Source organism: Impatiens glandulifera, chromosome 1, assembly GCF_907164915.1.
Source record: "Impatiens glandulifera chromosome 1, dImpGla2.1, whole genome shotgun sequence".
Classification (NCBI taxonomy): domain Eukaryota; kingdom Viridiplantae; phylum Streptophyta; class Magnoliopsida; order Ericales; family Balsaminaceae; genus Impatiens; species Impatiens glandulifera.
Genome location: NC_061862.1, coordinates 82,906,350 through 82,933,809, shown reverse-complemented (window position 1 = coordinate 82,933,809; position 27,460 = coordinate 82,906,350). Strand labels below are relative to the sequence as shown.

Here is a 27,460-nt window from a genome sequence, read left to right as displayed (position 1 = left end):
TCTTATGGGTATGTTCAAATTTTGATTAAAAAGTAAATATAATAATAAAAAAAATATATGATTAGGCTCGAAAAAGTTCGACGAACCATCAAGCGAGTTTTACTTAAGCTCGAATTCGTCATGAATTTTAAATAAGCTGGCTCAAATTTGATTTTTGCCGTACTCGAATCGAACTTTGACCGAACTACTCACGAGCGGCTCGGTTCATTTACACCCTTAGTCGGCACTATTTTCCACATGTCGTCTAACTACTACAGTCTCTAAAATAAATCTTCGATAATTTATAAAAATACGACAATTACATTTATTTTATAAGTTGTTTTCAAACCTAAACATGCGTGTAAATGTCAATTTTTCCAATCCAATCAATTGAATAGTTGCTATGGATAAATAGTTGTGGTAGAGATCGATATAAAAAATCAAAGCATATAACTTATTTGATAGCAAAAGCTAAATCTTAAAGGGGACTTAAAATTAAAATTTTGGGCTCAATTTTTTAACAAAGTCATTTTGGTTTATTTTTCTTGTTTTTCAATTTTTAATATTTTTATTGTGTTTTTGTCAATTTTTATTCATATTTACAAAAGATTAGAAGAGAAATATTGGAAACCAAAAAAAATGAAAAAACCAAACAAGGCTAAGGAAGAAAAAAAAAATCTTTTTCCACTTTATTTTTTATTTATTTTACAAACAATGTAAAGATTCTTTCACTCATTTGTCCATTCACAAGCTAACTGTTTTACAACTAATTTTATTTGACACAATTTTTTTTTAAACTTTATAACTTTTTGAGTCAATGAATTAAACACATAAATCATTTGTTTTTATAGTACTTTTATTGTTATATCCCACTTGTTTCTTTATAACTTTTTTTATATTAAAAAAAATCAAATATTAACAAAAGTAAAAAAAAAAAAAAAAAGTTTAAAATACATTTAGGTTGTGTTTTGGACTACATGTCGTGACATTAATAGATATCTCAATACTACACTACGAGATCAAAGAGTATTATTTTTGATAGCTTAACACGACTGGCATGACGACAACACGACACGACACATATAAAAATAATAAGTAATAGTAATAAACAGTTAATTAGTTAGTTTAAATTGCAAAGCTTCAAGATTGAAAATTGATCATAAGACCTTGTATATAAATATGATTATATACGCTATATAAGAATAATGCTGCACATGTTTTGTTCAATTCTTTCTGCCTATGCACAAAGAAGAATAGGCGACAAGAAGAGAAGTTATGCTCATCGGTGCTTCAAAATTATGTCCATGTTATTTTACCTCCACAACATTTTTACTTCAAATGGATGGAATACTTAATTGAGGGGTTTTTTATAAAAAAAAAACATTTGTAGATACGAGGATAACTTTGTCAGATTAAAATAAAATTTTGATAGTTTTGTAATAAAGAAATATTATCTTACCATGTCATAAAAAAAATAAATTCAGATTAAAATAAGATTTTAATAGTTTTACAAACTGTAAAGAAAGATATCTTACCATTGTTGTAAAAAAAAATAAAAATTGTCGATATTATTCATCAAGAAAAATATAATATTAAATTGACTTGTTAAAAAGTAATAAATAAATAAAGTTAACAACCATGGATAAAAAAAAATATTTATCAATTCATCCCTCATCGTTAAGAAGACCCGGTAGGGTAGATTTGGTTTTAAAATTTATATTATATTTATAAATATATTATATATAAAACCGATCAAAATATTTCAAATAACAAAGTTTAATTTGAAATTTTTGAAAAAAAAAAAACAAATAATATATGTTTTTTAAAATAATTTTTATTTTATAACAACCACAACGTGTCAAAGATTCTAAACGTTTATATGAGGCCCGACATGACAAAGAAAACCTAAACAACTTGTGCTGTGTCGTGTAATGTCCAATGCTGTTAAAATTGCGAGTCAAGTCGTATACTCGGATGTTTACAATTCAATCTAAGGAAATCGAGTCACGAGTAGCTAAAAATCGAAAATGATAAAATATAATAAATTTGTTTATTCTTACAACTTTCCAACGTTTTCCTTCTTCATGCCTTTCTTCAGAACGGTGGTCCCCGACTTCCGCCTACATCTCCTCTAATGGCTTTCTGTCTTCCCTAGGAGGAGGTAAATTTTTTTCTTAATATTTATCTTTGGAAATTTCCTCTGCAATTGCAATTCATGATATGACAATTTATTTAAAGTATTCATATTACTTTTCCAGTATTGATATTATTTTTGCAGTCTGATTATACTATATTTATTATTTTAATAACAATAAAATATAATTCAATTACCCAAAACAAATAACATAAGCCTAGTTACACAAAACACATTTCTTCGACTAAAATAATTGATCATAATTCTTAATTTACATAGTTATAATTTTATTTATTCTCTATCAAAACTTATGATTAATGCTACATAATATAATTACTTAAAACTAATATTCATGATAATTTAAATTAAATTCTCTATTTATTTTATATATATTAACTGAATATATTTAGTTTACCTATTAATTTAAAATATTAACGATTTTCTTTGTCTACAAATTCATACTAATATAAATATATATATATATATATATATATATATATATATATATATATATATATATATATATATATATATATATATATATATATATATATATATATGACTTGATATCGTTAACGTAGAATATGAAGTTATGAAAAACGAATATTATGAAAATACGTTAAATATGTTTTTTTTGAGGATAAGTAGATAACTAAAAAAATATAATAAGTATAATTCATTATTTATAGAAAATATGAAACCTATAAAACGAAAATGTGTAAAGAAGACAATAAAAAAGAAGTAAAAAAATGATGGTAATATGTTATTATTGACTTAGATCATTTTGATGTTAATGATGATGATTTAATTTGTTAATTAAGAAGTAGGTTATTTTTTATGAATAATTTATTAAGTAATTTTAATGATTTTTATTTATAAATTTTTAAAAAATATATTATTTAATAATCAAATATTACTTATAAAGATGAGTTTACGATTCGAGTTTACAATAGTCTAATGATTTTACGTAAACTCTCGATTTTGACAATATTGATCACACTTACACAATCAAAGATATCTACAAGAATGATTTATACCCAAAACTCGTTATCAATTTATCTCAAATTGTTAAACCTTGTAGTTGAACCCACAAAGGTAGTCCAATAGTAAGAGTCAACTTAAGAGACAAAAATGTCACAGTTCGATTTCATTTTAAAGCGCTTTGAGTTAAGCAGAGATCATGACGGTAGATTGTCATGTTAGTTCTCTCCTTTAAAAAAAAAAAAAGTTATAATTTATCATTTTTTCATAATATTGTCTTCATTTAAAAATCTGATTACAAATAACAATTTTTATATATACATAAAAAAAAAAAAAAAAAAAAAAAAGCTGTATTTATCTTACTTTTATTGAAAAGTTGTAGTTGATATATATGAATATATGATAATTGTTTTAACTGAAAAAACAATATAAAATTTAGGAATAGAAAGAAGACATCAGTTGGTATCACACACATCTTTCTTGGAAAATAAGAAGAATAAAGGAAAAGTTTAGTGGTAAATTTATGGAAGATATTTTGAAAATAATTGAGCAAATAAAAAAATAATAATAATGATAGGAAATATATATATATATATATATATATATATATAATATAAAGCAATTGAAATTAAAAAAGAATTATTAATTAATTATAAATTCGTAAAATTTAAAGCTTATTTTAAATTATAAAAAATAATAGTATATATATTATTATTATTTATATAAATAATTTGACAATTAATATTAAAAAAAACTTATAATTACAAAATAAATAATAAGAATTTATTTATTGAATAAGTATTTTTTTTAATTTATAAATTCACTTTATCTTTTTAAAATAATAAAATCAAAACAACTTTTAAAATAGTAAAATCTGAACTTATTAGCCTAGCTTTCTTTCAAATCATAAAAGTATGATTTTAAGAATTAGTACAGAGATTTTAAGTTCAATGAACAAACTATAATGTCAAACCTACTATTAAAATAAAACCAGTATGAGAAATTAAACATATGTTTCCTGACAGATATAAATTACCCAGCCAGAAACATATATTTAAAATTCCACAAAACAAACTGCAGCAAGAAATCCTACATTGGCTTGGTTGGTTTGTTACAAAAGAAGATGCAAATACTAGTATAACTTTAAAACCATGCCTGAATTGCATATCTCTATTCCAAAGGTTGAAATTTTTTCGGCATGGCAGCAGGATCTAGCTCCCAACAACCTCTCAACATCCCATTCCTTTCGGTCGTGAACTTGAAACAAGGAATCTGGTAACAGAATCTCCCTACTTCTTTCCACGGTATTTCCACAATACAACTGCTCATGCTCCGTCCTCTAGCCCCCTTAAAAATTGTTTTCGAACCCTTCAGATGAAGCAAAAGTGAAATCTTAATAAACTGTTCATTATTGCTTTCAAGAACTTCAGCAATTTCATAGTTGCAATTTTCCATGCGAAAAGTTTCGTCCCAATTCTTGTCTAGCATCCAAACCTGTCCTGCTTTAGGGTAAATGTCAATTAGGCTATTTCCATGAACTTCTGCTTTTACAACATGAGAAAAGGCGGATGGAGAAAATGGCTTGGGTTTTCCGGTACTGACTTTGAATGTTCCACAGACATTCTCACTGCGTGGAAAGTCAGTTTCAAGCATCAACACGAATATCCGAAATGGAGTTGATTGAATTTTCTTAATTTGAGCATATTTCTTAGGCAGGCCATCTGCGGCGTACATTGCCCAGATTTGATCAGGATGGAAGCTTACTTCAGACTTGTCTGATCCGAAGTTGTAAAATTCTTGTAAGATTTTACTTGCTGGTGAAACAAACTTAGTGTTTTTGGCATGACTCGACGATGCAGTTAGATCAATAAAGTTTTTGTCTTCAGAGTTGGGTATTATATGTTCTTCGGTTTTGTTGTGTTTGTCATCTGTAGAGTTGACTTTTCTAGGGGAGCTTTGCAGATTCTTCCTCGGTTGTTGCAACTTCTCAGGATTAGGATGTAAACCGTTAGGTTCGAGTTCGCAATACTCAATGTCATTAGGCACTGCAGCAGGATCGAGTTCAAGATACCCTTTGGGGACACCTTCTCTTTCGTTACCAGTCAACCTGAACGAAGGAATTCGGTGAGAAAAGTCAAGTAGATCGCTTATTGGAAAAATAACCGATCCATTTTGCTTGGTTTTCTTCTTAAACAGGCTGATAAACCCTTTGACTTTACCCAGAAGAGCAACTTGAATGCCAACACCAACTACAAGGTTCGACACTATTTCAACGATTTCAAATTCGGAACTCAAGCTCATTTTCCTATTCTTGAAGATGGCCCACGTTTCTCCCTTTCTAGGGTATATCATGTAAGAACCTCGACTAGTACCTTTTTCGAAGTGGACCGGATGAGAGAAAGTAGAAAGATCGGTAGTTTCTTGTGTGTTTCCAAGCTTAAACTTGCCTGCAGAAATAGGTAAGTCTTTTAATAAATTGAACTTCTTCCTTTGGCCTTCCAGGTGAGGTTCCAGCCAAGTAATTCTTAACTTGAATTCAGACGAGTATACTTTCCTGATAACCACATAGAACCTAGGCATCTTATCTTCTTTTCCATAACATGCCCACAATTGATTAATAAGAAAACACTTTTTTTCTCTATCTTTATTAAAATTGTAGAACTCTGGATCCCCGATGATCTTAAAGTCCGTAGCAGCATCTGCAGCAGAACAAGAACAATCATTCACTTAGAAACTCAATAATCAACTATAATACCTGTACTTCCCTTTTCATAATATTTTTAATTATTTAATAGAAAATATGTTTTGGTCATTTAACTCGAAATAACTCATCAAACAAAGTTTTTTCTGATTATTCGTTGTTACCTTTACTGATGGATGTCCCCTCTTTACATGCTTCTTCATGTTGTCGACCTTCAGAGCTTCTTTCAGGGAAGCTCCCGTGGGAAGAAGATGAAATTCCGTTTTGTGGCTTGAATTTCTCCCTAGAGCTGACATCATCTGAACCGTTCTCTTTTTTATCATCTCCAAGTGTTTCATTTAGTCTAGTGGATTTCCTCATATTAAAAGGATCTTTAATTTCAGACTTTTGTGTACTAGAACAATTACCTTCTTCTGCACTATCCTCACTGTTTCTCTTCCTTTTCTTGCATTGGGTTCCAGAACCTTCAGCTTTTTCTTGTGATTTCATATGATTAATTTTTTCTTTATCTCTCATATCCCCTCCAACCTGAGTAGCTCCCTCGGGTGCTGATGCTCCACCATTTGCATCTGTAGAAGTTCTTGCAGATCCTTTGTGAAACACAGGAAAAATTTTGGAAGCCATATCTGGAACTTTTGTATAAGAAGTAGGTATAGCTTGTGAATCTAACTCAATAGCCATAAAAGACTGCAAACATGATTGACATCTTAGAGTTTTGTTCATAACACTCCTGGGATACTGAAATCTTGTATAACAGAAAGGGCAGCTAGTCCAGAACGCTTGCAGAGAATTCCAAGGAATAATGCTTGGCTTACTGGGTGGTGGCTTTGACTTTGTTGGGATAGTTCTGACTGATAATCTACTACACTTACTATCATATAAAGAGCGTTTTCCTTTGTCTGAAAGAACTCTATTTGCTTCGCCTATCATCTTAAAAGCAGCTTCTGCGCCTGGAAACTTGTTCTTATCAGGATGAAGTATGAGTGCAAGTCTTCGATATTGTTTCTTAATAGTTAACTCATCAGCTAGTTTCCCAACCTGAAGGATTCCATAACAGTCCATCTCGGTCCCATTGATTTTTCTTCCAGCACATATGTGAACATCACAGACAGCAAGCATCTGTGATATGTTGTCTAGTGCTGGGAAGAGCAGCAGAGCTTTCTTCGCAATTCTTTCAGCTCCCTCAAAATCATCATTTTGCATCTTCTTCTCAGCAACTTCCTTGGCTCTGATGGCCTCATCTTTATTGCACTCCATTCAGTTCTACAAAGCAAATAAACACACAAACGCATTGCAAAATTGTCAAAGTTAAAAAAATTGAAAGTGATCAAGATAATTTTTTGGATCATGATACAATTTATAGTGTGATTTTTGGTATACAAATTATTTTCTTGTGTAATTTAATTTTCTTAATTAGTAAATAGATTTATTTATCAATCATGGCTATGATCCAAATTGTTTTCTAGATCACTGTGATTTCTAACACACACAAATGTAGATATTTCACATCATTATCAACATGAAAATGTATAACAAAACAGGCCATTATTTCTTGTGCAGTTGACTTAGAAGAAGTAGGTTAGTTTTTTACCTGATTAAGAAAGCCAAAGTTGGAAATGATAGCATAGAAAGAACTCAAATTGAACTAGACTAAAGAAAATAATAAGGTGATTCTGACAGAAACAAGCACATCAAACATACTTTGATTTGAATATATCTTCCTTTCTTCTTATAATCTAAATCGTCATAAGACTTTCCAAGCATCAACATCAATAATGAAAGGATAAGCAAAGCCAAAGTTCAAATGTGTTACTTAATAAAAGGTTCATTCTTTTCTCAAAAAAGGTTCAAATGTATATATCAGGCAAGTAAAATTTCTTAAACTAAAAATGACTGCCTTGGAAGCCATAGGCCTTTGATGAAATTCAAATAACCCCTTATCTCATCATCAATTAAATCATCAAGAAAGATACTAAATTACCTTTTATTTTTTATAACATTTTAAATATTGAATACAATGGATATTTTAGCCAGTTAACCCAAATAATCTACTTTCATCAAACAAGTATTATTTTTTTCAGAAAATTGCTTTATTTAAAAAAAAAACCTGCACCAACCAAGCTCTTAGTATTCCATCTATATTAGTTGACAAAGCATATGAACAAAAACAAATTATGGATTACAAAGCAGTTGAGGATAAAATCAACATTATCATTGCAGAGTCCTTGCCATTTCTAATTTAGAAGTTGTACATAAGTCTTAACAGTTAACAAATACAATCACAAAGAACACAGACCTGCAATGTTCTGATATCATCTGAACCCTCAAACAAGCATGAGTAAGCAATCAATAACTCAATCTGAACCTTACAATGAACTATTGGTATCTCCTGCTCCTCTCCTTAAATATAAACCAAAACAGCTATCACGAAAGTAAAGGATGGATGGGTTCAGAAGATAGTGAATGTGCAAGGAATATTTTCCCAAAAATTGTAAAAACTTGTTGAGTAAAAACATGGTAAGGAAAGGAAACTTCTTAAAGGAAGCATGTTAATGTCAGATACCTACATCTTCTAAACTTATCATTCAAGAATATTAATCTCTATTTGGAAAATCTATCAACAAATTTTGGCAGTTCTTCTATCATAAACTGTGTTTCTATATGATAAATCTATCAACAAACTGAATCCAAAACCTTTGATACCTTTGAACTCCAGATCAATTCACTTCATACACAATTGATGTAGATATAATAAGGCATATGATCCCACAATCACACATCCAGTGTCAATGTAAATGCATGGGAAATAGGTGCAAGGTACTAACCCCATAAACAGAAGCAAAAAGTTTCAAATCGGTGCATATAAACAAATATTAAAGACCTAATTCAAAATTTGGTGCCAATTAGAGTGAATGGAGAAATTATAGCATAAAATCAGAATTACACACCTCACAAGGATAAATTAGAACAAAAACAAGTACTAGTAGAACCCTAAAGGAACATAAAAATGAAAACCCTAGTTCAAAAAGCAATTAAACAGCGTCATGCAGCTGTAATACATGCAAACCCAGTAACGAAGCTAAAAAAAAGAGTGAGGAAATCTTAGGATAAAGAAGAAGAGGAAACATTTGCATCAATTGAATCACATACCGAAGATTGCAGCAATTTAACCTTCTGAAGATCAGTAGAACACAGATGGAGAAAAAAGACGGAGAATTGGTGCTAAGGGAAAAATATGGCGGAAAACTGCGAGGGAAATGGGTTCGAAGATGAAAATTTCAGAAGTGATGGATGATAGTGGAGAAATGAGTCAAATGAGAGAGACTATATATATGCCATTAACAAACACAAAAACAAATCCTTGTGAAATTACCCTTTCTTTGTTTTAAGTATTTTTAATAGAAATATATGCTAGGTTAATGATTTTAATATGGGCTTTTGTAGTAAGCACTTTAATTTTAATTTTAATTTTAATTCAATTCAAAAATATAAATTAAAAGGGTAATTAATATATTTATTCTCTTACTTTGTAAATTAATTAAATATATATTTTTATTTTATTTTAAATTTAAATATTTTGTTTGATGTTTGGTTATTTGGGATAAAATAAGTTTTTATCTCAAAACTCAAACATTGTATCAACCATTTAATTAATATTTTTTTTATCTATTTAAATATTAAAACTACCCTCTAATTTTATCCTCTCGACCTAAATCATATCCTATAAAGTCAAAGGATAAATCAGTCTTTAAATTTTGAAAATAATTTTTTTCTTACTTTTTATTAAACAAGTGTTTTTAGGATAAAACTCAAGTAAAACTCAACCAACCCTTTCTTCAAATAAGATGTATTTTTTTTTTCAGTTTTTAAAAATTATTTTATTATTTTCAAAAATAAAATTATTACTAAATGATATATTTCATACTTATTTAATAATAGAATGAGACAAATCATATACATTATAAATTTTAAAAAATAATATGAAAATTCATACAAGTGAAAAATATCCATTACACTTTAAATTAAAAAAAAAACAAATAAGTTATCTTGAAACTATTATCATATTATTGCAATGTAATGTTAAATTATGTCATTGTTATCCATTTTTCTTACTAACCATACTATAAGCAAGACAGCATCGTATTCGTGTTGTTTCTAAAGTGTTGTGCACATAATTTTATTTTAAATAATTAATTAATTTAAAATTAATATTTTGACTAAATATTTTTATTCAATAATCAACCTCTCATCAATATTAAGACTAACTATTTTTATTCAATAATCAACATCTCATCGTTTATATTTTTTTTTTAGATTTTGTAAAATGAAATGAGTAACAAATTGATAGATTTGATTAAAGATATTTTATTTTAAAATAAATTTTAGAAAAATAATTAAAATAGCTAATCTATTCATTTTTAAATTCCTCACTTGATTTGTTTTTTTTTTTAAATTAAAAAAATATTTTCCGTATTAGAGATCTTTTTAAGCTTAATGTTTGGTGACATTCGAAAAAGGCTTAACGCGCCATGTTCTAAGTTAAAAAATAAAAAAGTTTTTGAATAAATATATTTTTTAAATATTCTAAATATATTTTAAAGGCGTTTTTTTTTTTATATAATAAATAGTTCAGAGTCTCTTAATGTTAAAATAGGGAAATTTGAGGAAATGACCCTAAAGAGGGGTTAAATGCGTACGGTGCGAGCCCATGTTTTTTATAGCGCTGGTGACCCCCAAACTTTTTTCTACCGAAAATACCCCTATTGCGTCACGCACCCTCCAGATGCGTGACGCACCCGAGGGCATTGTGAAAAGTCCACAATGCCCTTACTATATAATTAAAAAATTCCAGTTTTTCATTTCTTTTCATTTCTTTCTTTCTTCTTCTCTTTCTTCACTTCCCTTTCTCCTCATTCTCTCTAAAAAGGACAACCACCGACCGACGAAGACGGCGGAATCCCTTTCTCCTCCTTCACAATGTCTCTTTCTGCTGCTGGTATTCTTCCTCCTTCATTTATTTCTCTCTTTCCACGCTTTGTTTGTTAGAGTTTAGTGATTAGGGAATGAGTAGGTGAATGCCACCGTTGCGGCGGAATCCGGGTGCGTCACGCAGTTGCGTCACGTAGTTGCGTTACGCAGATGCGTAACGCACCCCAAACCATTTATAGCTATTACTTGCATTTCATTGTTACGGTGTCTCTCGATTGATACTATCATTTTTTTCAATTGCAGCTGAAGTATTTGCTGACGTATTTGTTGTGTACAATGGAGAGTGGCAAATTGCAGCCAATGGTACCAGGTCTTTCTCTACACAATCATGCAAAACTATGGATATACCCCAATGTACTACATTTGCTGAATTAGTTGATATAATATATGAGACGATTAACGTTCAAAAGTCTGCATATGATTTAGTGATTAAAGTCATGTATGATCCTTCTGCAAAACTTCCCCCTGTTGTTATTAAGGAAGATAAAGATGTGGACATGTATTTATCACGGTTGATATCGGGTCGAAGTTCGTCATCTTCGTCACCACTTTGTGTCTCATTAGTAGAGAAGTACCCAAGTCAAGATAGTACACTACCAATCATTACTCAAAAAACTATACTCGGCGTTGTTTCTCGAGTTGTTTCTCAACAGATTTTATTTGAAAGTGAAAATGAAGGAGGAGGAGAAGAAGATGAACGGGCTCATCATGAACTGATTAATCATGAACGGGTTATTGACTTTAATTATGAACGGGTAAGTGACTTCCAAGCTACTACTAGTCCTGCATCAACAATTGCACGCACGCTGCACCGGTCAATACCTACACCAATGGGTACACCATCTAGTGCAAGAGGGTCAATGGGTACACCATCTAGTGCAAGAGCGTCAATGGGTACACCATCTAGTGCAAGAGCGTCAATGGGTACATCATCTAGTGCAAAAGCGTCAATGGGTACACCATCGACAGACCCGACAGACGTATCACCGACAGACCCTTCATTTGCATTGGCGTTAACTAGTGAAACCGTATTGGAAGTCGGTACGTTATTTGATACTAAAAAAGAACTTCAACTAACGCTATATAAATATGCGATGATTTATCATTTTGAATTCAAAGTGAAAAAGTCTCGAAAACATCTATGGCATGTGAAATGTATGGATGAGACATGCAAGTGGAGCTTACGTGCTGTGAAAGGTAAGTTTTCCGAGATGTTTGAGATTCAGACATTCAATCGACAACACTCATGCTCAGTTTTGTCGAGGTTGGAGAAAAAAATGCAAACACCGGCATGGGTTATTGGGCAGTGCATGAAGGGTAAGTACATGGACCATCACCATAACCACTTGCCTAAGAAAATAATTGAAGACATGCAGTCATCTTATGGGATGTTTTGACTTATAATAAGGCTTGGAGGGCAAGGGAAACGGCTTTAACGGCGGTGCGAGGAATGGTAGAGGATTCCTATGGAAAATTGCCTTCATACCTATACATGTTGGAGAAGAATAATCCGGGTACCATAACAGATATTCAGACAGACGAGCACGGCCACTTCAAGTATATGTTCATGTCTTTAGGCTTCTCAATTAGGGGTTTCAAAGCCTTCTGTCGTCCCATATTGTGTGTTGATGCAAGTTTTCTCAAGCACAAGGTGGGAGGTCAACTATTGGTGGCTGTTGCATTGGATGCCAATGAGCAACTGTATCTTGTTGCATTCGGCGTTGTTGATTCAGAGAATAATAACTCGTGGACTTATTTTATGCAAAAACTTAGAGAAGCAATTGGATTAGTTGATGATCTCGTCTTCGTATCCGATAGACACCCAAGCATCGCCAATGCCTTGTGTGCTGTTTTTTCAGAAGCAGACCACGGTGCGTGCACATATCACATAAAGATGAATATTAATGCCAAATTCAAAACTGATAATTGTCATGTCGAGTTTGATTTGGCTTCTCGTGCGTACACTATCCCCCAATTTAATTGTTTTTTGACAAGATCAGGGTTAAAGATCATAGGATTGCTGCCTATTTGGAAGAAATTGGGTTTCAAAGATGGAGTAGAGCATATTTCCCCGGTAAGCGATACAATCAACTCACAAGAAATTATGCAGAGAGTTTGAATAGTCAGTGCAGGGAAGCCAGAAAGTATCCAATTTCAGCAATGCTTGAGTCTTTAAGAACAACATTACAAGGGTGGTTTAATGATAGAAGAGAAAAAGCATCCAACCACCAAGAATTTTTATCTCCAACGTATGAAAAGTTATTATGTGATGGTTTTGAGAAAGCAAGATTCTATACCGTATCATCCCTTAACCGATTTGAGTTGTATGTGCATGATAATGAGGCACATTTTAAAGTCAATTTGAAGAACAAGGACTGCACTTGTAGGGTATTTAAAGTCTCCGATCTTCCTTGTACACATGCACTGACTGCTGTCCGTCACAGGAATGTGGTTCCTTACGACTTATGCTCAAGGTATTTAATCGTTTTGAACCTATTTATTTAACCTATTTTTAATCGTTTTATTTTCCTTATCACAGGTATTATACAACTGTATCTTGGTTGAATGCATATGCGGAGACATGTTATCCGGTTGGTGATGAAGAGAATTGGGATCTTCCCGATATTATCAAACAACGCGTGTGTCTAAAACCACCTGTGAAGGTTAAGAAAGGTCGGCCACAGACTAAACGTAAGACATCCCAAGGTGAGGTCCGTAAGGTCCCGAGACGATGCAGTTCATGTGCAGGTCTAGGACATAATAGAGCAACATGCAAAGTAGTGATGCCTGCACCGTCTACTGCAAGAGCAAGAGCAAGAGCATCATCTCAGCAGCATGAGCCCTCATCATCTCAGCAGCATGTGCCCTCATCATCTCAGCACAATGAGCCATCATCATCTCAACTGTACGAGCCATCATCATCTCAACTCTACGAGCCATCATCTCAACTATACGAGTCATCATCTCAATCTTACGAGCCATTAGCTTAGAATGAACTTGTTAGTGTTGTGTTGTGGTGTTAATGTTGTTTTTGTAGACTTATTACCAAGTCAAGTCTTGTGTTGAGGTGTTAATGTTGTTTTTTGTAGACTTATTACCAAGTAAAGTGTATTGTATCAAGGATTCAGTCAATGTTGTCTTTGCATTCAGTGAATGTTGTTTTCTGGTGTTTTTGTAGACTCATTTTCTGGTGTTAGCTGGCTGATGTAATACAGTGACAGGGTGCATTCAGATAAATGCTAAAGGTTTTCCCTACGTGACGCAACTGCGTGACGCAGCTGCGTAAAACATCCTGCGTGACATGGTTTTAATTAGTGCAGAACCTATTACATTAGACATGGTTTGTATAACTGTGTACTTAAGGCATTAAAATAATTGGTGCACAACCTATTACAATAACATACATAACATAAAAAACGTTTGATATAATTAAATCAACCATATTACAAAGGTTTGGGATTAACATTACAAAAATTTGATATCAGTACAATAGTTTCATAAAAAACCTATGGATCTACAAGTCCATGAAATAACCTCACTGCCCACTTTTCTCTCCAAGCTTTCATCTCATTTGAGGTCACTTCTGCTAGATTCAGACCTGCAGTCAAGTACTCAATATACATTAGTACAAAGACACCACAATCTCCACTCTTAGTTGTTTTGGGGACTTCCGACTCTAGAAGTCTTGTGTATGGAAAAACGGAATCAGGGTTAAGCAGAGGAAATTTTTTTTATCTTCAAGAGGCAATGCCTTGTCAAATATAACCAGAATCATTTCGCACATCGGTAGCACATATTCATCAAGATTAGCATAACATCCAGGATCGCAGTCATATACGTCTACGCGCCATTGCTGTAGACGGACAACACAAAGTATCCAGTGGACGTCTTTGATGTTCAAAGGAATATATATATCATCGCATACTTTCCAATTGTTCATAAAGATGCTTTCATTGCCCCAGAAGAATTCTAAAAAGTTTTCAATGTCATACTCAATACGACTTTCCTTAAATTTAGGGTAACCAGCAGTGAACCTGGTGTGGAGTCAACAATCTGCAATAAAGAAGTTCTTCTTATATGTCTTTGGATATAGCCAAGATCTTCTTCTCAGAATGAAGCAGCCTGCATCGATTTCCTACACGAGAGAAAAACATTCAAAATACAATATGCAATTGTGAAATTATTTTAACATGAATATTACTTACCTGATTTTGCACCTAGTTGAACCTTTTTAGCAGTCGGCAAAATAATTCCTTATCACCTAACGTAGTATGGAGCTCAATTTTTGTGTCGTCAGTGTTTGGATCTTTAATCCATGTTAGCAATTGATGAAGAAGTTGATCGTCATATTTTAGAAGTGGATTGACGGTGATAGGATCTTTTAACTTGGGCAGTTTTAGATTAGGGTCGGTGAAATCTGGATCATTCTTCGGCCTCCTATTCCTTCTCGTGACCAATATGTCTTTCTTAGGAAGAGGAGGAGGAGTATTGCATATTTTCACTTCATCTTCATCATTTTCCTCTATCTTCTTCCCCACCTTCTTCCCCACCTTCTTGTGAAAAGTCTTCTTTATAGGCTTTCTCTTCACTTCCTTCGCCACTTCTTCCATTTCCTTCTCAATAGGATCAATAGGATCTTGAACAACGTTCTCATTCTCATTCACTGCCTCTTAACGATTGTACTTTATCGACGGATCCTCAACAACGTTCTCATTCTCATTCACTGCCTCTTGAAGATTGTTCTCTATCGGAGGATCCTCAACAACGTTTTCATTCTCTATCGGCGGATCCTCAACACTGTCCTGCAAAATGACTCCATCATTAACCTTTTCATTCTCCTTTTGCTCCTCTTCTTCATCGAGAATGTCATTCAGACCAATAGCATTCTCCTTTTCTTCCTCTTCTTCATCGAGAATGTCATTCAGACCAATGACATTCTCATTTTCTTCCTCTTCTTCGTCAGGAATGGCATTCTCCTTTTCTTCCTCTTCTTCGTCAGGAATGGCATTCTCCTTTTCTTCATCTTCTTAGTGCTGAATGTCATTCAGACCGATGTCATTCTCCTTTTGTTCCTGCTACAAAATTGAAAAGAATTTATATTCAGGATGCGTCAAGCAGCTGCGTCACGCAGTTGCGTCACGCAGCTGCGTCACGCAAGATGCGTCAAGCAGCAACCAAACAGAATCAAACAGAACCAAAAAATAACCAAGCTGCGTCAGACAACAACAAAACAATAACCAAAACATAAAGCTCAAACAGAATTACCTGGTTGGTGACATGGTTGACGAACTGGTTGCTTAGACTGAGAATCATCTTTTTAAACCGAATAAAGTAGTTTTGTTGATTCAATTTGATGTCTCTTATGTCTCTCTTCATCTTTTCGACATCTTTCTTTATCTCTTCGACATCCTTCTTTATCACTTCGGCATCCTTTATCTGAACAGGAGATGCCGGTGCCGGTTCACGTGCAGGTGCCGGTGATGATGGAGGTGTTGAAGTTGCGGATGGGGGACTCATGTGACGCATGCTACGACGCTTGGTGGCTGCTTTGCTGGGGGGGATATATCATCATATTCAACCTTCCTCTTCCTCTTGGAAGGTTGGACAGTAGTAGGTTCTTCATCAACATCTTTATCAACATTTTGATCTTCATCTTCATCAGCCTTTCTCTTTTTTCCCCATCAGTAACTCCCTCAAACAAATCATCGAATGAATTGTCAATTTGTTCAAAATCCTCCCCACTGTACAAACTCGTCTCCGTGGAGGACTCTTCCATCTTAGAAAACACAGCGCTATTAAAGGCAGATTGTACCTCCTGAAATGTGTTCTTCATTTTGGATTGATACAACAGTATCCTTGGGCGAAAAGGGACATCAACATTCTTCCTTGTGGCGAATTTAGGGACAAAGTTTTGAATAATCTCATAGCTCCACACTTGTAGTGCTAGTACAAACCCATAAACGTTATAAGCAAAAGAATTAGTAACTCCACTCCCTTTCCTGGACATATATACCGACATGTGGTGTTTCATGTCCTGGTCAAGACCCCTCATGGTGAATCTAAAGGACACCTTCCCCCATGGAAATCGGAGGAAATCTTCAACATCTTCAACCATATGGATGATTTTGAGATTTAAAATCCGTTTTGGGTCATATGAGAAGAGGTACTGGTTAATCAAGCAGATCAGCCCGATCTTCCATGCGTTTTCCTTATCGGTGCATTTCATAAAAATAGATTCCAACTCCATCATTCGAATTGTCGTATTCCTTTTGAAATATTTTATCAGCAAGGGTGGACAACCTCGACATTCATCTTTGTATATAGGCAATCTGTCGAAGTTGAGGTCTGTAATCAATGCGTACTCTTTCAGACCAAAAGTATATTCCTCCCCATTCAAGTTGAAAATCATCCTATTCAAATTGGCCTTAACCTTCCGAAGCAACAACTTATGTAAAATTGTCCCTGAGAACAACAAGTCTGGGACTCCTTTCAATAAATACTGAAATTGGGAATTTAGAGTCCTCTCCATAAGATCCAGCGCTTCAAACCTATCAGATACTTTTTTCAGGGCTAGGACAGATTTCAATGAAATCCTACCAGGAAAATCATAAACCGTGAAGTCTGCCATCTACAAAAGGGAAAACAAAAACAACAATGTTTGTGAAAACCTTTCACAACAAATATAAACAAACGAGAAGAAAAGCAACCGTCAAAATATCTAGAAACAACTGTCAGATGCGTTACGCAGCCTGCGTGACGCAACTGCATGACGCAACCGCAAGACGCAGCCCAACCCATAAACCATGCATGAACCATTTGACAGCAAGAAGCAACCTACCCTAAACCCTAACATAAAACATGCATGAACCATTTTAAAGCAAGAAGCAACCCTAAAACCCTAACATAAAACATGCATGAACCATTTGAAAGCAAGAAGCAACCCTAAAACCCTAACATAAAACATGCATGAACCATTTGTAAGCATGAAGCAACCTTAAACCCTAATATAAACCATGAATGAACCATTTGCAAACAAGAAGCAACCAACCCTAAAACCTAACATGAACATAAATCAATGAATGAACGAACCATAACATAAACCAACATAACTAAAACTAACCTGATGAAGTCAATGAATGAACGAGAAGACGAAGACGAGCAGAAAGAGACGTCGAGGCAGGTGCGTCGTCGAGGCAGGTGCGTCGTCGGGTGCGAGAGAGAGAGAGAGAGAGCATGAATAGTGGTCGAGGCTTATTTGGGTTTTATATAAAATAAAAATAAATGTGACGCATTGTATCCTACTTGACGCATCCGAGTTGACGCATCCGAGTTGACGCATCCATCTTGACGCATCCATCTTGACGCATCCGAGTTGATGCATCCATCTTGACGCATCCTACGTGACGCAACCTACCAAACAAACAACCTGCATTCAACGAATCAGCGAATCAATGAGGAACGTTCTGTAAAGGAAATCTACACGAACTGTATAGGAAATCGAAACAAACAATCACGAAATAAACACAAATATAAACGAATATAGTAGAATGGTCGAATGAAATATCAATTTGTTCAAAATCCTCCGCGCTGTCAAACTCGTCTCCGTTGGAAGTTCTTCGCAGCTATAGGCCATTGAATATGGTGGAATGGTAGACGGTGCCTCTTCGATTGGTTCTTCAGAGATGAAAAAGAAGAGAAAGTCTTCTCCTCCACCATTAAGGTTCACGGAGGAGCGAAGAAGACGGGGAAGAAAGGGGGGAAAGGGTGGATGAGAGAGAAAATGAAACGAAAATGAAAAAAAATTATGACTTTATAGGGTTTAGGGTGCGTCACGCATCTGGAGGGTGCGTGACGTAGGGGTATAATGGTCATTAAAAAGTTTGGGGGTTACCAGCGCTATAAAAAACATGGGCCTGCACCGTACACATTTAGCCCCTTTTTGGGGTCATTTGCTCAAATTTCCCTTAAAATACATCTAAATTTTTAAAAAAAAAAACACTTGTGTAATATTGAAGAATATGCGAACTTAGATGTATAAATATTAATTTTGATTCATAACCTGAATGATAATTTACAGTGAGTTGGAAACACATGTACACTTGTTGTTAAAGATTTTAAATGAATCAAATCAAACTCAGAGGACTTACACAAAAATTTCTAAAAACTTAAAAGTTTGAAGAAATTTTAATGGCAGATTTTGTGGGAGGTTGATTGATTGCTTGAGGTTGAGTTCTTGGTATTCGTCTTGGTCAGGAAGTCCCTTTTATAGCTAACCAATTTCGGTTGATGACTTAAGGCGGTCATATTTCGAACAAAATACTATTGATGGTTTCCACTTGCTCGGCCGTATTCGATCTGTTTAGGTCATAATTCGACCAAGGATCACAAGCGAAATGATCACATGACTAGCGTGATCATTTTGACTTTCGAATCTTCTGTTTTGGTTTGGTACGGAGGAAGATAAGCATCGCCAGATTCTCAAAGAAATCGATCGTGTTTATCTTTTATCGCGATGAAGAAGTCGATGTCGACCGTCAATACGCGTTTGGCGCGGTCCGTGACGTTACGTCTGCATTTTGTTGGTGTTGGGCGATGCGTGCCTCGGCTGTTTAGCTTGGAAGTTAGCCCTCTTTACGCACACTGATTGGCCCGGATGGTTTTAGACCATGTTTGATTTGGGCCAAACAACTCTAGTGTGTGACATTTTGCCTTTTTTTTATTATTATCTATAAAATATACAAAATTAATCAATAGAATAAATTTTAGTTTTTGTCTATTTTATTTATTATTTAATTTTGTGTATTTTAGTATTTTGTTTTTAATTATTTAAGATTTAAATAACTACAATATTTTTTCTAAATAATTATTTCATTTATATAATTCTTCAATTCTTAATTATTTTGAGATTAATAAAAACAACTTTTTTCTTAAATAATTGCTTGATTTATATTTGACTTTTATTTTAATTATTTTTGGATTATAACATTTATCAAATATAATTATTTAATATATTTTAATGTTTAAGAATTTTTTGATTTTTTTTTTTATAAATTGGGTTAGTAAAATATATATATATATATATATATATATATATATATATATATATATATATATATAAAATAATCAAAATTATAATTTTAGATTATTGTGTTCTTAAAATAGTATATGAAAATATTTTCTTATTTATTTTAAATGAAAATTAATATTAAATATTTAATATATATATATAAGATGTTTACCTATAAATTAAAAATGAACGAGAGAAGATATAAAATATTTTAATAGTATAAATTTATCATTACTATTATTTTGTCTAATAGGATATATTACAATAAATTTGTTTATTTATTTAAATAAGATGATTCGTGTTTAATTATTTTATTTAAGCTCGTTATTAACTTTTTATTATTTAAATTTAATTATGTTTATAATATTTCAGAGTTGTTTATATTATAAATTATTTTAGTTTTTTACTATCAATACCATACAATTAGCTTAACATGCTTTTATTTTATAATTATATCAATAGTTTTATTTTGGAAAAAAATTTATTTAGCATATAATTAGTTCATTTATATAATATAATAATTAAAAAAATTATCTAGACATACTTATTATTTAAAATTTATTTATTAAAGTTCTAACGAGCTTTTTCTAATCGGATAATATATAATATATTTATTTATTTTAATATTAAAGTATAAAATCTAAAACAAATATATTTTTTTTACGATCTTTTTGTTCAAAATACATATGTCATTAAAGATTATGAAGGATAACGGTACTCTACCCAGTATCGAATAGTGAAATACCCATTCTCTCACCGACCCCGAACCAAACGTGTATATCTATTTGTATCATTATTCTCAATTCATCGGTTAATCGATTCCTGACTGGTACCCTGTTACCTGATAAAAATATGAATTTTTATTTATTATTTTCTAAATACTAACTATTAAAAACACAAATGAAAATATTACTTCCTTGTATAATTATGTTGTAGAAGTTAAATAATATAACAATTTTATTGTTATTACATATAAAAAGTTTAACAAAAATTAAAAAGAAGATTGAGAAATGTTAATCTTGAAAAAAAATTGAATAATAGAGAGAAAAAATATTTTGTTATTAAAGAAAATGGAAGAATAAAATGTGAGAAACATAAATTAAAATGATGATGTAGAAGGGAATAAAGTGTTTATAAGTAATTAAAGAATATATTTATTCTAAATTTGTAATGATTGTATTTATTGAAAATTTAAAAATTCATTTTAAATTTTATATATATATATATTAGAAACTCTTTAAATTAATATTCGATAAATTAATAAACTCTCTAAAATAATAAATTTGTCCGGTCCTGACTTAGGACAATATAAAAAATTGAAAAACTCAATAAAATAATAAGATAATATTTTTTTGAAAGATCCCTTTATAATTTTCGGTTTCAAAAAATCATAAATTAATAATTTATATATTATATACCAAACTTGTTTAATAATACATTCACATTTGTTCCTCTTATTTATATCGACAATATTATTTCAAAAGTCATTTAAGACTTCAAAAGTCATTAATAATAGTGTTAAAACTTGGAGTTCAAATGTTCGTTGCAACGTAATTCTTAAAGACATCGACTAATTTGACTTTTTGTTTGAAACGTATAATTACTTATTTTATATGAATATAAGAATTATACGTTAAATTGGTTAAAATCTATTTAAATTAATACAATAATTATTATTTTATTGATAAATTAATAATTATTAATTAATCGATTAATTAATAACTCTCCAAATTAATAAATTTCTCCGATCCAAACATTATTAATTTAAAAAGTTTATACTATTTAATATTAATATTAATATTTTGGGTATCGGATTTGGGTTTTGCACACTCCCCATCCCCAAACCCGATCAGGTAATCATTTTCACTTCCTATCCCCGACCATGACCTCGATTTAAATTACCCGAATTCGACCATCGGGTACCCACGAATATACGGGTACCCATTGCCATCCCTAGTAGAGATGACAATAAGGCAATTCTGTTCGAGAAATTGCATTACCATTCCCGTCTCGGATCTACCAGACCCGTCCTAATCCTGACGGGGATATTAAGTATAAATCATCCCCGCCCCGATCGGGGACGAGGATTTCCCGCGGTGCACCAAAAAATAGTTTAAATTTAAAATATAAACAATAAAATAATTCTTATAATTATAAATTATATAAATATCAATAATTTATAATTATAATAAAAGTATTAATTAAATAAGAGAAGATAAAAGTTTTCTAGTGAAAAAATAATAATTGCAAATTTTCGGTTCAGGAATCGATGTGGGACATCTATATATCTTCCCTGCCCGAACCCCAGTAAACATATTTTGAATTTTTTCGATCTGCCCCGATCTCTTGTCAATGTGGGAAAAAACACACCAATTGAATCTATTATCGCAGAGTGATTTAAAATTTATATCATTTTATGTTAGACCTACATTATTATATCATATTGTTAAAAAAAAGTAAAAACTATAATTCCCTAATCTGTCATCGTTACAATATTATATTTTTATTATATTATATTCCATAAATATATTCTACGAAATATATTATATTATATAATAATAATAATATTTTTTTTTGGGAAGAAAGCAGCTTAGTGCCATTTCATTACAAAAAACTCAAAAGAGGGAAAAAATACAAAAGTTTAAGATTAGATCTAGACAATTTCTAGATTTGACAATGAAACAATAATTGAATTACAGATAATAACAATAATCAATTAGAGCCTACAACGTTTTTACTTTTATTCTACTTGTGACATTCTCAAACGAAATATTCCATATCTGGCAGAGCTTTCTATTCTCTTCATTTTTTTCGATTCCTCTCCAGGATTGAATGAGTGCATTTCCATCTGAAGTTATATCTCTCCAAATATCTTCAGCGGTTCTACTTCTTCCACTGTGAGTTCTTGAATTTCTTTCTTTCCAGATATTGTAGATTACTGCTCCAAAATAACATTTTAACATACTTACATAGAAAGATTTTCCTTTTGCTTTATTCTTCACCCACTCTTGGATTTCTTCCCATATTCATGGAAAGTTAATGATGTTCATGTTTGTAGTATACATCCTCCAGATTTGTATTACAAAAGAGCATTCCCCAAATAAATAGTTTATGTTTTTCTCAACTCCCGAACATAGAACACAGTTGATATCAGGAATGTTTATGTATTTTCAAATTCTGTCTTTTGTTGTCAACCTTTTCCTGTATACCAGCTAGAGAATAAATTGGTGACGAGGAATAATCTTTGGAGACCATACCATATTATGCCATTCTACCTCATGTCCTCTTGTTCTAATCATTTCCCATGTCTTTCCTGTAATAAACTTCTCATTGCTTTCTATTTTCCAACATATTTCATCATTACTTTCATTGAGTTGTTTCTGCCTCATTAGGTTTAGGATTCTATCACCTTCTGGAATACGCCTCAAAAGTGAATCACATTTACCTTCATAGACGTCTCTAAATGAGTACTTGATGTATTCTCTTCTAACTCTGTTTTTTTACATTTTTTCTTTGATATATAATGAGAATATTATACAGTCAAGAATCATGCCAAAATAGTACCCCTCTTCCAATTCCAATTGTGATTTTCACCATTTGAAATGCATCTTTTCTTATTTTTAGAATTTTTTTCAATAATAATAATATATTATAACAATCATATTATATATTGTACTCACTTTTTCTTTTTCACATTTTTTTTTATTTACTCACAAATATTCTTCCATTTTTATATTTTCTCTCATTTATTTATAAATACTATTCATTTTTTATAATTTCTCTCACTTATTCACAAACACTCTTCATTCTTTTATTTTTATTTTTTTTGGTTGAATAAGTATGAAAAATTAATATATTCGTTTTGATAATAAATTTTGGTTTGAGTTCGAATTCAAACTCGAGTTTAAAAATTTAATTTTAGTTCAAGTTTTTTGAGTCGAACCAAGCTTGTTGCAGTCATCATCATCCGAACAACCCTAATATATAAGTATATATTCGGTGGTAAGTTTTTTATTTATTTTATTTATTGTTATGATTGAGTTTTATTATTATTATTTTTTTATACAAAATAAAAAGAATATATTTTTTTCAATTAGTTCATATTTATTACACAAATTAAAGTTGATTACAATTGAATGTTTTTATGAGAGATAAAAATGATTGACCAATAGGAAGAAAGAACCATGCAGATATTAGTCTGTTACACTTCCCACTAACATTCCGGCGTTTCCCCTCCCTATCTTATATGATTTATATTCGGATTCCATAGCAGAGATTCCTCTGTATTTCTTCACCAAGAAAAATGGATACCATCGAAGAAGAAGAAGAACTACTCTTCCTAGCTATGGAGCAGAGCCGCGAGCTTGTTGCTGCTGGAGCAATGGCGATTGACCTCGATCTCGCCTTCAATATGCAGATGCAGGAGGCAATGAACGCCTCTCTTGCTCCGCATTGCTCGACTTCGATTCTCTCTCCGCAAGAAGAATCGATGTTAAGTCTTTTCGATTATCAGTTCGAAGGTGCCGTCGCGGACGATTATCTCGCTTCCGTAATCGCAGAGGATATAGTGACTTGTGAGCAGGAAAAGAGGGACCATATAATGGCGGAGTCGGAGATGCTTAGATTAAAAGAGGAAATTGGACGCGTTGTTCACGATATGCGTTTCGCGAATGAGCTTAATCAAGTTCCTGAGAGTCAATGGGAGAAAAATGGTGATAATATTGAAAAACCATATGGTTCATATGGAGATGGTGCATCTTCTTCTCACTCGGCTCCGGTTACGCACAATAATGAAGTTTTTAATCTCTATACCAAAGGTATTACTGTTTGAATAACAGTGAGATATCTGATTTTAACTTCTGAAGTTGTTTAGATGCTTTCGAATTGTTTTCGCTGCTGCAGAATCTTGCATCATGTTCAGCTATGTTCTAGTTCATAATTAAGGCATATATTTGATTTTGAATTTGGTCCCTTTAGTGTATGAGATATGAATATTGAATGTCATGTTGAGATTATTTTCTGAAGTTTCCTAACATTATCCATCTTAATGTATGTACCCTTCATCTAAGGATAATGATGTTTAGATCAAATCTGCAAACAAGTTGCATATATGTTTGTATCTGTAGTAATGTTGAGCATGGTTTTTACTTTTTGACGATTCATTACAGGTATCTTGTGGAAAGGGACAGATATCAGAGGACAACATAAGATATGGGGAGGAATTGGGATTGCACTATGTGATTTAGGTAACAATTTGGTTTTTAGGATGGCGAAGCCCGTGGTAGCTGTTGAAATGGTCAGTGAAGTGGTTGAGCTGAAAGCCTTGGCAGAAGGTCTCAATATTGCTCTTCAATTGGGCATTAAACGTCTCTCCTTGTTTATAGATGATGCCCAATTGCATGGATATGTAAGTGCTATTTACTTATCTCTCCGTGTGTGTTACTTCTCTCATTTTCATCATAAATTTTGTATCTTGTTCATTGTTCTAAAGTAAATTGTGAATTAAGCCTTTTATTTCTTTAATTGTTAGAGCTAAAAAGGAAGTTCTATTATATATTTTTGTTACTTTTAGGAGCAGAATACATATTTTCTTACCTTATTCTGCAATGGTGTATTGGACTTAGAGAATATAGTTAATGCATGACAGAATATTTGTTCTGTTAATTTTATATACATACCTTTGGACTTGTTTGGTGGTTATTCTTGTTTGATATAGGGTTAATTTGAAAGTGTTTTTTTGGAAAAAAAATATTGTTTGATTAAAAGTGTGGTTTATTTGAATTATTGTTTTAAGTAAAATGATCAAAATATATTTATTAGCTAATGATTTGAATGTTTTTATGGAAGTGAATAATCCTCATCAAATAACCCCATAATGATCCCATACAACAAAGTATGTAATATGCAGAGTATGTAATATGCTAGTAATCTTTTCCATTCTTCATCTATGTATCAAAGTTTATAATTCTTTTCTGTATTTCTTTGAATCTTGTTTATTATCTATCATCTTATTGACTGAAGCTACACTTTAAACAAAATTGCAGGTCCAAGGGACATTGAAACCAAACAATGGAAATGTAGCATCCTTGATTGGTCAGTTGACACTTCTATTCAGAAAATTCTCTCATTGTACTTCAACTCTAGTTGAGCAAAAAGATGTAAGCATTTCTGTTAAACTTGCACAAGAGGCAATAGATTCCCAGATAACTAGGGAAGCTGAAGATAATAATAGTGGTAAAAACTCAGTCAACTGTTCCATCTGTTTGGAAGATACAGATAACTTCCAGATGTATAATATAGAAGGTTGTTTGCATTCATACTGCCTTTGTTGTATGAAACAACATGTTGAAGTACAACTTCTTAATGGGATTCTTCCAAAATGTCCCCATGAAGGATGTAAATCCTCCCTGACTCCCGAGAGCTGCAAACAATTCTTGCCCTCTAAATTGTATGATATTTTGATGCAAAGAGTGACTGAAGCTTCTATTCCTGCAATGAGGAGGATATATTGCCCAAATCCTAAGTGCTCGGTACTAATGTCATCCACTTTGGTTTTGCGAAGTGGGCATACAAATGAAGCTATAAAATGTGTAAATTGTCGTATGCTCTTCTGTGGGCATTGCAAAGTCCCTTGGCACTCTAACATGTCTTGTGAAACATATGTCATGTTATATCCTAATCAAACTGAAGGTGATGCAAAGCTGAAATCTGTTGCTGCTCAAAACAAGTGGAGGCAATGTTTCAAGTGTAAAAATATGGTTGAACTTCGAGAAGGATGTTACCACATTTATTGCAGGTATCATTTTGACTTCCATTTTATTCTGAATTTGAATTCACTGCTTGTATACTTGGTATTGGCCATACTTAGTATGAAATAATTTCACGAAATTCATCCCATTGTCTTGATAATGAAATATCATTGAGAAATAGAAATGCGCCTTATCAAAGAACTTCCAGGATGCTTATAAAACTTAGAGTCTGTATATGATTAATCTACTTGAAAACACGAGTAAAATTGTGTTTGGATCATTGTTTAGGCTCACGACACCGATTTCATAGTATTAAAAATGATGTGTTTGTTTTATGAAGATGTGGCCATGAATTCTGCTACACTTGTGGAGCTGAGTGGAGGAATAAAGGCGCAACATGTAAATGTCCTATATGGGATGAGAAGAACATAATTCGATAATTCGAGACGCATGAACATAGGTAAAACATTGGATTAGTTTTGTCTAAATCCTATTTACTATTTATGTTGTTTGATATTCTCCTCTTAATTATTGTTTCAGATTGGTTTCTGATTTCTTAGAAGTTTTGTATTGGCATCCAGAGGGAAGTATTTAGAATTTGCTTTTCAACCTTTTCAATTTTTGCTTCATTTATCAGCTAAACAAATGTTGGAATGATTTTGTGACAAACCATAATTTATGTGTTGCCTTGAGAATATTTGTTTGCTTCTAAAAAATTCTACTAATTATATAATGGAAAAGTAATTTTATCTTCTAAGTTAGTATAAATATTAACATCATTAGTATATTTATTTATCATATTTTATAAAAAGTTTATGCTTATTTTTTTTATAATAATATAAATATTTAATAGATTATAA

The 27,460-nt window shown here is 32.1% G+C and overlaps 2 protein-coding genes across 3 annotated transcripts; one reads left to right on the top strand and one right to left on the bottom strand.

Moving 5' to 3' along the window:
• Positions 1 to 4,027: 4,027 nt before the first annotated feature.
• Positions 4,028 to 9,080, bottom strand: LOC124919117. 2 transcript variants are annotated; one of them, XM_047459278.1, is made up of 3 exons: positions 8,946 to 9,080; positions 5,960 to 7,058; positions 4,028 to 5,793 (listed from the first exon to the last, which is right to left on the bottom strand). In XM_047459278.1, the coding sequence occupies exons 2-3, from the start codon at positions 7,050 to 7,052 to the stop codon at positions 4,265 to 4,267; spliced, it is 2,622 nt and encodes an 873-aa protein (XP_047315234.1). In that variant the 5' UTR covers positions 7,053 to 7,058; positions 8,946 to 9,080; the 3' UTR covers positions 4,028 to 4,264. The 2 variants fall into 2 exon arrangements, with proteins under 2 accessions (XP_047315234.1, XP_047315233.1); XM_047459277.1 differs by lacking the exon at positions 8,946 to 9,080 and adding an exon at positions 8,092 to 8,192.
• Positions 9,081 to 24,154: 15,074 nt separating this feature from the next.
• LOC124934480 (E3 ubiquitin-protein ligase RSL1-like) lies at positions 24,155 to 27,067 on the top strand. The gene is made up of 4 exons (XM_047475021.1): positions 24,155 to 24,668; positions 25,020 to 25,258; positions 25,896 to 26,647; positions 26,941 to 27,067. The coding sequence occupies exons 1-4, from the start codon at positions 24,155 to 24,157 to the stop codon at positions 27,038 to 27,040; spliced, it is 1,605 nt and encodes a 534-aa protein (XP_047330977.1). The 3' UTR covers positions 27,041 to 27,067.
• The last annotated feature ends 393 nt before the right edge of the window (positions 27,068 to 27,460 follow it).

Bases quoted from the DNA above. Each gene is read 5' to 3' on its own strand.
- LOC124934480 (XM_047475021.1), top strand. From the start codon at position 24,155: ATGGATACCATCGAAGAAGAAGAAGAACTACTCTTCCTAGCTATGGAG. The intron at 25,259-25,895 runs GTAAGTGCTATT...ACAAAATTGCAG, and splicing joins ATGCCCAATTGCATGGATAT to GTCCAAGGGACATTGAAACC. The intron at 26,648-26,940 runs GTATCATTTTGA...TGTTTTATGAAG, and splicing joins TGTTACCACATTTATTGCAG to ATGTGGCCATGAATTCTGCT.
- LOC124919117 (XM_047459278.1), bottom strand. From the start codon at position 7,052: ATGGAGTGCAATAAAGATGAGGCCATCAGAGCCAAGGAAGTTGCTGAG. The intron at 5,794-5,959 runs GTAACAACGAAT...GTTCTGCTGCAG, and splicing joins GGGGACATCCATCAGTAAAG to ATGCTGCTACGGACTTTAAG.